Source organism: Saccoglossus kowalevskii, chromosome 15 (genome assembly GCF_978046115.1).
Source record: "Saccoglossus kowalevskii chromosome 15, keSacKowa6.1, whole genome shotgun sequence".
NCBI lineage: Eukaryota > Metazoa > Hemichordata > Enteropneusta > Harrimaniidae > Saccoglossus > Saccoglossus kowalevskii.
In genome coordinates this window covers 21674690-21687931 of record NC_140655.1, presented here as the reverse complement: position 1 = coordinate 21687931, position 13242 = coordinate 21674690, and the positions used below count along the sequence as shown (strand labels likewise).

The 13242-nt window shown below is 35.4% G+C and overlaps 1 protein-coding gene across 1 annotated transcript; it reads right to left on the bottom strand.

Annotated features, from left to right (window-relative positions):
* Positions 1-688: 688 nt before the first annotated feature.
* Positions 689-11649, bottom strand: LOC102807057 (tubulin alpha-2/alpha-4 chain-like). Its single transcript, XM_085508348.1, has 6 exons — positions 11564-11649; positions 10389-10455; positions 4060-4285; positions 2897-2910; positions 990-1013; positions 689-827 (listed from the first exon to the last, which is right to left on the bottom strand). The coding sequence occupies exons 2-5, from the start codon at positions 10449-10451 to the stop codon at positions 993-995; spliced, it is 324 nt and encodes a 107-aa protein (XP_085364474.1). The 5' UTR covers positions 10452-10455; positions 11564-11649; the 3' UTR covers positions 689-827; positions 990-992.
* Between the last annotated feature and the right edge of the window lie 1593 nt (positions 11650-13242).

The window sequence follows — 13242 nt, the reverse complement described above, 5'->3', positions numbered from 1 at the left end:
ACAAATTAAAAGATATGCTTTAGTTTATGGCTATGATATTAGTTTAATAAATTTGATTTGAAAGACCTATCTCGAATATTGTCGACGTTATGATTACAATAACCAATGTTTAATTACGTCTAGTTGAACACGGTGTCCCGGGGACATTCGTTTTCAAAGCAGGCACAAAGGCAAAATTTTAATGGTGTACATTATCACTTCGATTTGCTTTTTTTCCTCGAATTATAAGCAATTAAAGTCAACGAATCAATCAATAAGGAGCCGGGTAATAAATGACACGAAACAGAAGTCGTTGCCTGGCACAATATATAAGAAACATTTATAGGGAATATGTATCCCTATAAGATATTGTGAGATGGAGTCAAGCATTAATGTTTATGTTCCTATCTGTTATTACAATTCTGTTTTTCAATCGTAAGCATATTTGTTTGATATTTGTTGGTGTAATTGACAATACACATGTTGCTGGTATGTTGAAGCACATTTTTGTTTGAAGCAAAAATTTCAAAAAGATGCAAGGGCGGTGACCCCAATTCCCACTCCTCAATATTTCCTACTACAATGACAATCCTTCAGTTGGCCGATACCTAGATTTTTTTATTTCAAATTGTTAAAACTATAGATGGTGGAAACTAGGTTGAAAGAAGATTATCTTTTTTTCTTCATTCCAATAATTGACAACCATATCTTTTCATAGATTAATGCATATTTATATCATGTTTACTAGACTACTTTATTCTAATGATTCTTGTATCCAGTACAAGCATAATGGCAATCCTATGATTGTTTAGATGATATAGTATCTTCATCCTCCCATTCTGCAGTTTCTGTGTTATAAAAAATATTTCAAAAGTAAAGGATTATCCGTTAATTTGAATATTTTTCAAATAGAACACATCAAATATACGGCATGTGTGGTATTCTGTGACGTCACGTGGTTACCGAATTGTGCATACCCTTAAAGTCAACGTATCGGGATTTATACTTACCAGCTACAAGTAGCTATCCGTGGTCTATTAAGAAAAAAAACAACTTACATGTGATATATGTCAATTGAAATTGCATGGGTTACACGAGTTATTTGTATTTGAATATGTCAAGTTGCAAAATAAAACCATTAAAACCCACATCCAAATCCACGCAGACTTCACTATGATTATGTCGTAGAATTGTCAAGGAATTTTCAGGAAAGATTTATTTGTGCCCGAATTGACTACTCATTGGGTTTTGGGAGAGATGTGTACCAAGGGAACAGATATTCTGTGAATGTTTTTTTTTATTGATAAATCACAATGATTGTTATGAAATAAACAGGAGCGCTCATCCCTAACAATCAATTATATTTTTTGGAGAGAACGGAATCATTTATAGTTCATAGGCAAATTATTAATTATAGAGGGAATATTTTCTATATATTTATTTCACTGAGAAATCTAGCCCATGCAAGATTTCTAAGCCATACACGCATGCAGTCGGACAGGCAAGTACATGCATTAATAATTTTCACCCAGGTTACGTTCATAATATTGTGTTCAAATGTTTTTTCTTAGTCTAATTTATCACATTTGTTCATCTGTGATTGCGTACAGTTATTGACTATTTTTGCCAACTCACCTCAATGTCAATTCTTAGATAATTATGTTATTACTATTTACATGCGAGTATTACTAAACCTATGGACACAATTTTAGATTTAAATTAAAGGCTATTTACAGATTTAATAAGTAGTTCTAAATGTTTTGAATGTATGTTGATATCATGGATCATTGCTATGAGTATAATAACATAAGTCTGCATGTTTTAAATATCACATTACATGTGAAACAGTATAAAAATACCTTGTATCATGCTTTTATCAACAGCTACGTTTTTTAGTATTTTAAAAGTAATTGTTACGTATTTTATTATTTTACATACGAGACGGGAATTGTATTAATTAATGATATACACGACGTTGATTCCAGCCTTGAGTGACACTGATTGACTTATCATAGCGGTCAAATAGAAATGAACGATATTTGATCATTTTGCGACTCGTTTCAGAAAAACAAAACAATGGAGCTACATGTGACTATGTGCAGTTTTACCTGAATTGACTGAAAATTCTCTTATGGTTAGTCGGATTTCATCTGATTTATCTGGTGTCAATACGAATATTCCCGACTATTGAAAACATTTCGCAGAGTGTTAACAGAGTGTATAAGCAGAACCGGCTTGAAATCATTCATATAGAAGTAAACTGGACCGTACCGAATGTCTGAATTTACTGTTGACAGTTGTTGAAGTTTTAAGACTGCCGAGACTGATACATTTCTACAGGTCTACTGTACGAGCAGCTTTACTGAGACGGTGTATGTTTACCAAGGATACGAACTACTACTATACCGGAAGTCGTGCGTATGTATGTATGTAAATAGTGTTTACTGTTACTGATGAATCACTGAATAATTGGAAAAGTGCTTGATGTCACTGTTAGTGAGAGGATTATATATTACTTAGACAATAAACACATAATCCATCTCTGTTTGTTATGATAATCCATTTATTTTGTAAAGCTATGAATATTAAAACGCATATCACTGTGCGCCAAACTAAATAGTGTTTATATAATTACGATAATCTACTTAATAAACAACCAAGTATGTTCAAAATTTATGTTAGTACAATACACAAAACATGGTTTTTTCAAGCTTTCTTAAATAGCTGTTATCAATTGAAGACAATGCACACCGAAGTTTATATATTCGTTGCTCATGGACATGGACATGTATATGAATTGCTTGGTAATGTTTGTCTATTGTTTTTTCAAATATATTATTTTGTGTTCCCATACAAGAATCATGTACGATAGATGTAGATAGAATATACAAAATACTATAATGTTGCTTTTACTTACATGGATCTCTTCCCCTACAATTTAAAAAAAATATGCACCAATTGTTAGATTGGATAGGTGGTGTTCACTTTCAAACCAAACTCGCTATGTCCATTGAAAGATTGGAAGGATGTCTGTACCCTGCAGCTAGGGTGGTATTATAGATCATTGCCATGAATCATCATAGCATAACAGAGTATGTGTTTGTGAATCAACGTCACATTACAAATGTCTTTACAGTACTAGTGCGTCATAGAGTTTTTTCTGATTCGTACACAATATTTTGTCATATAGAAACAAATGTACATTACTGCATACCGAATCCATGTTTATCTAAATAAATAATTGTATGCATAAATAAACAATGCACAATAGTTTTCATGAACATTCTACTGTTCAAACAAGTAAACCAACAGAACTACAATAAAGGCTGCGTGTTCTAATAATATTAATATAAATATTCCGTATGCATATCATGAATGAAATCGCACATGTTGGATGCGGATAGAATATACACAATGTTATGTTAGAATATTGTTTCTTAAATTTACCTATTGCTGGTTTCCAAAATCATTTCCCACTCCCTACAATTAAGAAAATATTCACCAAGCGTTATATTTATATTAATTTGAACCAAATTCGCCAAGCCCTTGAACGACTGAAGGTTCTATGTCTGCTATATTTTGACACCAAAAATAATTGTCATAAAATATCATACATAACAATAGTGTTCCTTCATGATTCGGCACGTATATTAATTAAACCCCTAATCATGTAAACATGCAAAAAAAAAATCAATACATCGCCGTGAAAACCATTACTCATCTGTTTAAGGGCATTTTACCATCGTTTTCTAAGGCAGGGATACATCTCGCTATCACTATGCTCTGACATATTGATAAAAAGATTTGTAGTGTCTTACACTGTATTTTTTGATGTCTAGAAGCATTTAAAAAAATTACAATTATATTTGTGGTTTTTAACGAGGAAATGAGTTTTCATCGTGGTCTAGGGAATCTGCTGCTAACAAGACGATTACTTCTAGACGATTTTGACACTGATAATTATCGCTAAAGCATGCGCACATGTGGAAAGAATAAACTCAGGAGTAGCATTTGTTTCCATCGGTCCAAAATAAGGCATACTACTAAACGGTTGATGGCATCTAAATTTTCAATTCTCACCTACTACGTTTGGTTCCAAGTCCACAAAGACGGCACGTAGCACGTGCTTGCCACCTCCAGTCTCGCTGAAAAACGTGTTGAAGGAATCGTCACCACCTACAATTACAGTTTTATCACTTGACATCTGTCCATCTGGATGGATACCATGTTCTAAGCAGTACAGCTCCCAGCATGCATTCCCCATCTGCACACCCGCCTGGCCAAGATGCATTGATATACATTCACGCTAGAAACACAACACAAATAAACATTTGTCCTGAGTATTTAGCAAAAAAAGGCACAGCTAACGTGAACAAGATTGTTGAGAGCTCCGTTTAGAGAATTTTCCGGCGGGTACCATAATGTGTAGCCTCGCTAGAAACGTACAGACTCCACATAATTGTCGACTCGAAAATTTTGAGCAATCGTCAGTACGATTTAATGAAACTTGGGTTCAAACCACCCATCCCATAGCCTCCGCGATGTGGTAACGGGACTTTCCATTTCGAAATACTGGTGTAATGGGTGTATACAACCACAGTCTCACAGCTGCAGGACATTTGCATCAACGATTCCAAACAATTTGCAGGTACGCTGAAGGGCAACCAAACTTACCATTTTCAAGCTGAATTCAAAGCGCGACTATAAATCCACAACGTAACGTACAATAGCAACCGTGGAAATAAAGAAAATGTGACCTGTGTTCGTTTTATATATAGTCATTGTACGTACCACCTGGTAATAGTATGCGTTAGTTAGAATATAACGACAATTGACCATTCCATTTTGATGGATGACACTTAATATTTGGACCAGTCCATTTTGTTAGCAAATACGCACTTGAACGTATTATCACAAACGCTTTGTATTGGCTTATTATTTTGAGTCCCATTAAATTTCAAAGCATCCTACTTTATTTGTTTTCGAAAGCGCGTTTTGCAAAGTACGACCAGAATGTCAAATTTACCTGAAAGTAAAGGTGCTAAATTCATAAAGGTGCTAACAATGGCCTGAATCTTTGAGAAATGTGATCGCCAACACAAATACTCGCCCTCATCGCTAATTTGCATATTTCCCGGGATGTCCCACCGAAGAGTCACTAAGTTTGGCTTACTGTTAAAACAAAAACAAAACTGTATGTTTTCAGAATGCATGAATCATATCCACAAATAGGTGATATTTACTAAACATTGACCACCTAATACACCGGGTTTCATGAATGGATGAATCTGTTTTATAGACATTTATATTTTTTTGTGAAAACGCTTCACTCAAATCCAAATATGCTTTCATTGGTCATATACATTATTAAGTGGCACCCATTACCCACGAGTCTTTGCGGGATCCCTTCAATCATTGGCTGATTTACTGACATAATTGCAAATGTTAGATCCCATGAAATTTGTTTGAAGCGCTTGAAATTACAGCGATTTGTTCGCCAAAATAAACATGCATTTACAAGTAGTACCCTTATCGTTCGGCACGTTAAATTGCGAAAGCAAGCCAATGTCAAAAGTAAGGTTAAAAAACCCAGCTATAACAATAGCTAGGTGCGTTATGTTCTAAGGCTGGCAGGCGCGGAAAATGTAAATTTGAATTCCTTCACGCCAGAAATATTGTTGAGGTATTCGCCAGAATACCAGAAAAACGGATGTTGTGGTATTCTCTTGAGTGATAACAATATTTTAGTCTTTCCAACTAAAGACAATCACATTGTTGCTTCACTACAGTTTTAGTGTATAACGCACAGTATTTCACTCCAGTAACGTTACCTTCTCACAACGTAGTCCCTGATAAAATTGCTTGTATTTACGTTTCTACAGAAGTAATACATTCGTGGATAGTTTGGTTGTCACTTTTGGTGGTACGTTTTCAGGTAAATCTACTACGGAAAAAGGCCGCGTGTAAGCGAGTGAATGACCGCAAAGGCTGTATGTGGCAGAAGTACTATGCACCACATGCTCGTTATAATTTCAACATCTGCAAATAAAGCCATCTTACTACTAGTAAGTACTAGTGACAAATCATTACAATCATGTCATAATATATATAAATCAAAGAAAGGTAGGAAAGAACTCCCGTGTGATAAAGGCACATATGCTTCCAATAGAGCAAATACAGCATTTTAAAATAAAACTCTAACCTATGATCAGAGTGGTTACAACTACCTATGGTTCAATAATTATATATAATTAATGAAATAATGACCATAAATACCAACAAAATTATAGCACTATTTGCTATACTAAGTAAGCAATCCTGAAGTAATCACCTCCTATGTACCTAGTTTCATTAAACAATTTGATATGTGGTACTCAAAATATCTGTGGAGCACCTATATATTGGTTAATTTATGCAAATTAAAAGAATTGACCAGCAGACAACATAGCAACAATCCAAAAATGGCGGCCACGTACAGAACACCTTTATTTGCCTAATCTAAAAATAGCATAGTTACTTAGTAACGTGGAGGGCACTGTTGTTAAATTAACTTGCATAGTAAAATACATTAAATTTCTCCCTACTAATTCTGTTGTCCAGTCGGCATTGTTCAAATATTCAATAAATAATTCAAGGTAAATAGTAAGCTCAACAGTTAACGTTAAAATAAACATGTATATGGCTTATCCAAGAGCATCTAGAGAGTCTAATGAGTGGTTGAGATATTGGTAGGTAGGCTAAATATTGACTAATAAATATGCAAATAAGTTGATAATATGCACGGATTTCAACCAAAAGCTATCCAGGTCTGCGCATTATATTATATGTACCAAATTTTACTGAAGTCTGTTGAATAGTACATGAGAAACAAGAGAAATGCTTAAAATTGGCTAATTAATAAGCAAATCAGGTAATTATTATGCATGGTTTCAATTAAAAAGTAAACAGATCTAAGCCTTATCCCAGAGCATCTATGTACCAACTTACATTAAAATATGATAAATGGTTCACGAGATATTAGTGGAAAACAGATGCACTAACCGCAAAGAGATGCACTAACCACAAAGACTCAAAAATGATAAAGGTCCGAAGATTGAACCATGAGAAACGCCAGACATAGCAAGAAGCCAGTCCGACTGAGCCTCCCATAGCACTCTTTCACGGTGGTTATTGACATAAACCGTGAAATGAAAGAATCAATGGTTGCACTTCATCATACACGTAATTGAGAACACGTCTCTCAAAAACTAATTAAAAAGCGCTGGTCACCACGCTACGCATGCGCGAGATATGAGTCTCATATGAACAAAGATGGTGACTTTGACTATTACAATCATATACGTGTTTGTAAATTATATTGCTTAAGGAATTGGGCCATTGTAAATTCTGGGGGGTGGGGGCGATGACGTTTTCAAAGATATAAATTCAAAACACTTCTTGTATCTGAGTGGTTCCTCTTGGCCTACATAGTAAATAAGAAAGTAAAAAGTAAATGGTATAGAAACCCTCATGCAAGATATTGTTGTTGTTACCATTGTAAACTCAAGTGAAATAAGAAAAATTTAGATTTTATTCATAAACAAATAAACAAATCATTTGAGAACCAATGACATGCATAATGATAATAGAAAACAAACCATGGCTAAAAACAAACTAAGAACATACAGACTTTTTAAACAAGATTTAAAATTAATTAATGTGCAAAACCATGGTCTTAGAAGATTAATTGCAAAATTCAGGACCTTAAAATTGAGAAAGGTAGACATAATGTGCTGCTGCATAAAAGAACATGTGCAGTTAAAACAGAGGCGGCGGCACGAAATTTTGCATGATGCGGCGAGATCTGTTCACTAACCCCAGCCTCCGTTCTTGTGAATTATTCTTGTTCTTGTGGATAATTATCATAATTTTGAGCAAACTAAAAACGGATAGTCTTTTACTTGGGCGCACATGGTTTTCTATCGTCTACAAAAGTAGTGTTAGTTTTAATTAAAAAAGTTTTGAAAATGGTAGCATACATACATGTGATAAACTGGTTGTCATGGCAACAGAACTGAAAATAGTAGTTGTACTTTACACATAATCCTTGAAGAATCAAGATGGCGTACTACATATACTGATAAAAAGACGAATAGCTAGCGAATGAAAAGTGATATAAAAAAAATATAAAATGCATTTTTCTGTATTTGGGGAGCTCTTTCATCTGGGCATATCGTGCTGTTAGTCAGGAGTAATTTAACGTTGTCGGTGCATAAGTTTTCCCCAGATAATGACGATGTATGTTACCTATAGTACATTACCAATGAGATAAAATAACGTGTACAGCGCACCTGTTTTGTTCGTTATAATGGTTGATTTTTTCGATAAATCATACAATATTATTTCTGTTGAAATAGTAAAAGCAATATATGTAAATTGTGTAAAGAAACCATCAGCTAATGTAATTGAACCGATAAAAGAAATATGTCAGGTGATGCCAGGTGTCTGTTTGTTATAGAGAAATCAATCACATATATTACCCATGACTCTCACAAATCCTGGGGGTCATTTCCAAGTGAGTCACACTGGTGAGTGTGTAGCACATCAGCGGACCAACAATTCATGGGTAAGTGTTTTTTTTTAACTTCCGTTCAGCGGGAACCGCGCAGGCTCAGTAAGCCCCCTTGACCAGAAATCCAGCAGAGAGCCCCTGGGATTCAATAAAAATACACTCGCACCTCGCTTTAAGGCATTCGTCGTAAAATGTGGCCAAAACGCCCCGCAGAAATCGCAAGACTGTTAATATCCAACACATCTGGGGACGCTATCGAAGTACTAACTGAGAAAGATGGAAGCATTTTATTGAGTACAGTGAATTAGCAATTTGCTCAGTTGGTACTTCGATAGCGTCCCCAGATGTGTTGGTTATTAACACGAAACGCGGCATTGCTATGTACACGAATTTGCAGCAGACAGCGGTGCTGATCACAGTTACTAAACCGTGTCGACATTGACCAGTCTTGCGTTTGATCTCAGACAACTAATAAATTTATTAGTTGTCTGAGATTTGATTGAAAAATGGCTTCAAAAAGTAATAATTATGGGATATCATAGCAACTTCCGCTGTGGGAAATGGAGAGTTCTGCCGTGACGCGGAGAGTTTTGCCGTGACGCGGAGAGTTTTGCCGTGACGCGGAGAGTTTTGCCGTGACGCGGAGAGTTTTGCCGTGACGCGGAGAGTTTTGCCGTGACGCGGAGAGTTTTGCCGTGACGCGGAGAGTTCTGCCGTGACGCGGAGAGTTTTGCCGTGACGCGGAGAGTTTTGCCGTGACGCGGAGAGTTCTGCCGTGACGCGGAGAGTTTTGCCGTGACGCGGAGAGTTCTGCCGCTACAAGTGATAGAGTTTTGTTGCGAAGTGATAGAGCTTTGCCGCAACTAATTAAAGTTTTACCGACAAATTGTGGAGTTTTGCCGTCAAATAATAAAGTTTTACCATAAAATAATAGAGTTTTGCTGTGAAGTAATAGTGTTTTGCTGTGAAATAATAATGTTTTGCCGTCAAATAATGAAGTTTTGCCGTGAAATAATGGAGTAAGCTGATGTAGAACACACTTAATTGGGAGTGTTCAATATTCAATACAATGAACAACAAATCTAACCTTTATTGTCTATTTGATCGCAGTTATTTCTGGATGGTGCAATTCGCCACGTTCAGTCGTTAAAAGTAGAAATTTCAGCATTATGAAAGTCAAGATTAAAAGTCAAAATTTCGAGATTGAAAGTCAAAATTCCGAGATTGAAAGTCGAAATTTCGAGATTTAAAGTCAAAATTTCGAGATTGAAAGTCAAAATTTCGAAATTTTATATTTTTTGTCATGGCCTTAATGGGCTTCCGTGTTAATTACAGTTCACAAAAATAATGATGATTTTTACAAAATGAACAAATCTGATAAAGATCTGGCTGGCAGTTCCCCACGTAATGATTAACATGACTAAGTCAGCCTAGACTTTGTTTTGACACCAGCAAAATTGTACAATGACTGCCAAATTTCATTTAGTTGGTATCTAAATAAAATCTATGAGGTGTTGCAACATTGAACTTCCTTTTTGACAGTTTTTTTGTTTAGCTCATTGAATGATCAGAGTATGGAAGTAAATAAATTATAGAAATAGTGGAGCATGAAAGAAAAACTATAAAATATTCTATATGAGTATTGTCAGATTCTCATTGTTGTGTTATTCAGATATGACATTATACATGTTGTTTTTAATATGACGATATGTGGTATATGATTTATTATAATGTTTTGTGTCATATGTGACTGCATATAATTAATTTGCGACGAGTAGGTCACGTATGTAACATGTATACGAGACATAAATGTGTGTATGGATGGATGGATGGATGGATAGCATATGAAAAACTGTACCTTTATATATGTGACCAGGGGTAACACAACACATATTACCATCATTGCTGTGTAACTCGCCATCTCGCTGTCGTGAAAAAATAATGAAAAAACTAAAGTGTTGTGTTATGTTGTATTGTAATATGACATTAATACACAAATTCCTATAGCCACATGTTGGCATTGTTATTTATAGACATTATTATAATAAACAAGTCTTTATTCTTGCGTTGCATCAGAGACAATTTACATACAGTGTACTTATTACTGCTGCTGTCATCTAATATTTGCTAATGACTTATTTGATTGGTGATGTGTAGCTCGGAGCATTATGTTCATAAAAAATAGGGAGGGAGGGAGAGAGGGAGGGACATAGATAGGGGGAGAGAGGGACATAGGGTGGAGGGACATATGGAGGGAGGAAGGGAGGGAGGGAAGGAGGGAGGGAAAAGATCTAGTCTAAAATGTTGTGCTAGTTGTAGATGAGACTTGTGACAAGGACATGGTCAAGATAAAGGCATGCAGGTTGACCAGGTAGGAATATCAAGTTATGTCAGGTGCATCACACAATATTTTAGATCACAAGTCAATGCATTGTTTGCTCCAGCACTACTTAGTACATTGAATTAACATGGCGGCTGTTGCGCATACTGTAGCAGCTTTTGTTTGTGCGTGAACTGTGTTATAGCACATGCAACCCCGAATTGTATTTTTTGAGGGGACAGTGTTATGCTTTTAAATGCAATAATTTCGATCAATAAATATCAATGAAATGCATTCTGAGTAGTTGAAACTCAGTTGAACTGTTGAAAAGTGTTTTTTTTTACAACAGAGTCTGTTTTTCTTCGTCATGTAGACAGTGTCATAGGTTGAGTCACAACTGTAAAATCTGTATATTTGTTGAAAATATCAGGCGTGTGTTTAAAATGAAAAACCAACTGGATGTGTCTGGCAACTTCTGTCATCTAGTATGTATGTATGTATGTGTAGTGATGACGTGTTCATCTGAACGATTTTGTTATTTACGTGATTATGTGTAATCAGACCTCTTTACAGCCGAATAACAGTGTTCTACCCGCGATCAGGTGTCTAATTGTATATGGAAACGGTTTGATAAATATCAATTTGATTCATTCTGAGTAGTTAAACAATACGACTACAAAAACAACGTGTGAATATTGAAATATGTAACTTACAACTGGGTCTGCTTGTGAGGACTGCTTCCCTTTTCGTCGACAGGCAGAGAGTGTGCCCTCGGTCGGTAGTGGATTGATTTACCACATTTAAATATGTATTTTTGTTGCAAATACCAGGAGATACAAGAACATGTGGGTGTTCAAAATGGAAGACAGGGAAATTACCCGGATGTGTCTGACAACTTCTATCATATGATGTGTATGCATATCATTTACTCCTAATTATTTTGCCCCTAGTAGTGACGTGTTTATTTGAAAGACTCTGTGCGTGGTTGCATGTTATTTGATATTAGTATGCAATTTCGTGAAACCAGCACTTGTTTACAGTGTTTCGTTGTTTTTTAAAGTAAATTGTACATGATAGCAGGGCACATGCTGAGAGTAAGTATGATTACAGACTCCTGGGTAGTCGAAGAACAGTGCTTTACTACCCGAGATACAGTGGTCTAAATTGATATGAAAACGTTTTGATAAAAATCATTTTGATTTCTGAGTAGTTAAACAATACGACTACGAAAAAAGGTGTTAATGTTGAAATATGTTATTACAACTGGGTCTGCTTGTGAGGAGTGCTTCCCCTTTCGTCGACAGACAGAGAGTGTGCCCTGGGTCGGTAGGGGGTTGTTTACCACATTTAAATATGTATTTTTGTTGCAAATACCAGGAGATACAAGAACAAGTGGGTGTTCAAAATGGAAGAAAGGGAAATTACCCAGATGCGTCTGACAACTGAATGTCTATCACCTAATATGTATGCATGTCATTTGCATCTAATTTATGCCCATAGTGGTGACGTGTTAATTTGAAAGACTTTGTTTTCACGTGGTTGCATGTTATTTGATATTTCGTGAAACCAGCATTTGTTTCCACTGTTTCGTTAACGTTGTTTTCAAAAAAAAATTACATGATAGCAGGGCACAGGCTGTGAGTAAGTATGAAGACAGACTTCTGGGCAGTCGAAGAACAGTGTTCTCTCCGAGATACAGTGGTCTAATTTTATATGAAAACGTTTTGATAAAAATAAATTTGATTCATTCTTAGTATTTAAACAATACGAATCTGAATAAAAGTGGTACAGGTATGAGAAATACTGGGTCTGCTTGTGATAATCCTTCTTCATTCGCCGTCATGCAGAAAGTGTGCCATAGGTCAGTAGTGGGTTTAGTTCCCACTGTAAAATGTTTATTTTTGTTTCAAATACCAGGAGATATAAGGACGTGTGGGCGATTAAAATGGAAGACAAGGGAAATACCCGGATGTATCTGGCAACTTCTATAATTTAATATGTATGCATATCATTTCCATCTAATTTTTTCACCTAGAGATGATGTGTTCATTTGATAAATTTTAATTTTTACGTGATAGCATTTTATTACTTGATAATAATAGTATGTAATTTCGTATAATCTGCATTTGGTTACACCGTTTCGTTGTTGTTTTTAAGTACAATTTCCATGATGGAACAGCACAGGCTGTGAGTAAGTGTGCAGATATATCTCTGGGTAGTCCAATAATTTGATATATAATTTTAATAATTTTTATAAATATCAATTTGATTCATTTCAAGTATTTAAACAACACGAATCTGAACAATGGTATTGATGGAGATGCCGAGATTAACACTCATAACAAGAATCGCGCTATAACGAAAAAAATAAACATCTTATAGGGAGAATAGA

Excerpts from the sequence above, each read along its gene's own strand:
- LOC102807057 (XM_085508348.1), bottom strand. The coding sequence starts at position 10,451 with ATGGCGAGTTACACAGCAATGATGGTAATATGTGTTGTGTTACCCCTG. Across the intron at positions 4,286-10,388 it reads CCCTGGTCACATATATAAAG|CGTGAATGTATATCAATGCA; the intron begins GTACAGTTTTTC and ends TTGTGTTTCTAG.